The sequence below is a fragment of the Vigna angularis genome, chromosome 1 (genome assembly GCF_016808095.1).
Source record: "Vigna angularis cultivar LongXiaoDou No.4 chromosome 1, ASM1680809v1, whole genome shotgun sequence".
NCBI lineage: Eukaryota > Viridiplantae > Streptophyta > Magnoliopsida > Fabales > Fabaceae > Vigna > Vigna angularis.
In genome coordinates, this window is record NC_068970.1 from 26061827 (window position 1) to 26063255 (window position 1429).

At 43.1% G+C, this 1429-nt stretch overlaps 1 protein-coding gene across 1 annotated transcript; it reads left to right on the forward strand.

The window, feature by feature from the left end:
- Positions 1–422: 422 nt before the first annotated feature.
- On the forward strand, positions 423–1429 carry LOC108328093 (probable carboxylesterase 12). Its single transcript, XM_017561889.2, has one exon. It carries the CDS (start codon positions 476–478, stop codon positions 1427–1429), a length of 954 nt encoding a protein of 317 aa, XP_017417378.1. The 5' UTR covers positions 423–475.

A 1429-nucleotide genomic window follows, 5' to 3' on the forward strand; every position in this document is an offset into this window, starting at 1 on the left:
ATAATAAACTCATTTTCTCAAAATATACTCAGTTTGTACATTTTGTAAATAAATAAGTAGTAAACTTTGAATAAATTATTTTTCCTTTTTAAGAAAATCAAGTTTAAGCTCTTCTTAACCATTAAATGCTCAATTTTCTTTAAATTCCAATTTACATATTATTAACATTAATACAACTGAAAGTTATAAGAGATAAAAAAGAAAAAGAAATATAAATAATTTAGTGGTTCTGGTTCGCTTCATATGATATTACTTAATCATCCATCTGTCAGTATTGAAGTTTTACTATGAGATGCGAAGATATTAAAAAGTAGAACTTGAGGAACTAGAATGACTTTTTAACCTTACCTTACCTACATAATAGCCCTAGAAAGTTGACCGTCTCCACGCCAACCAATGCTTCTGCATGCACATTATAACAATCCCTCTCCCACATCACACAAACTAACAACTTTCTTCTCCATCGCCTTCAGCCATGGATTCCAGTTCTACCGAAGTAGCCTTCGATTTCTCACCCTTTCTCAAAATCTACAAAGACGGTAGCGTCCAGAGACTTGCCGGCTGCGACGTCGCCCCGCCGGGTTTCGATACCGAAACAAACGTGGAATCCAAAGACATCGTAATCTCGAAAGACGACGACGTATCGGCCAGGATATTTATTCCCAACGTCAGCGATCAAACCCAAAAGCTTCCTCTCCTAGTCTACTTCCATGGTGGGGGGTTCTGCATAGAAACACCATACTCTCCTCCTTACCATAAATTCCTCAACTCACTTGTTTCCAAGGCCCACATCTTTGCTGTATCTGTTCATTACAGAAGAGCACCAGAGCACCCCCTTCCCATTGCCTATGAAGATTCATGGACTTCGCTCAAGTGGGTGGCGTCCCATTTCGACGGAAACGGCCCTGAGGAGTGCCTCAATCGCCACGTTGATTTCGGGAAGGTTTTCTACGGTGGGGACAGTGCGGGAGCAAACATCGCACACAATATGTGTATTCGGGCGGGGATCCACGGGCTTCCGGGTGTTAACGTTGAGGGGATTGTTTTGGTGCATCCCTACTTTTGGGGCGTGGAGCGAATCGGAAGTGAGAGCCAAAAGCCTGAACATCTTGCAGCGGTGGATAATTTGTGGCGTTTTATTTGTCCCACCTCGACAGGATCCGACGACCCGTTGATCAACCCGGCTACGGATCCGAATCTGGCAAAGCTAGCTTGCAGGAGAGTGATGATCTTTGTTGCTGAGAATGATTTGATGAGGGATCGGGGTTGGTATTACAAGGAGTCGGTAGAGAAGTGTGGGTGGCAGGGTGTTGCAGAGGTTATGGAGGCAAAAGGAGAAAACCACGTGTTTCATTTGTTCAATCCAGATTCTGACAACGCTGTCTCCCTGCTCAGTCGATTTGTTTCTTTTATCAACCATAGTAGTTAA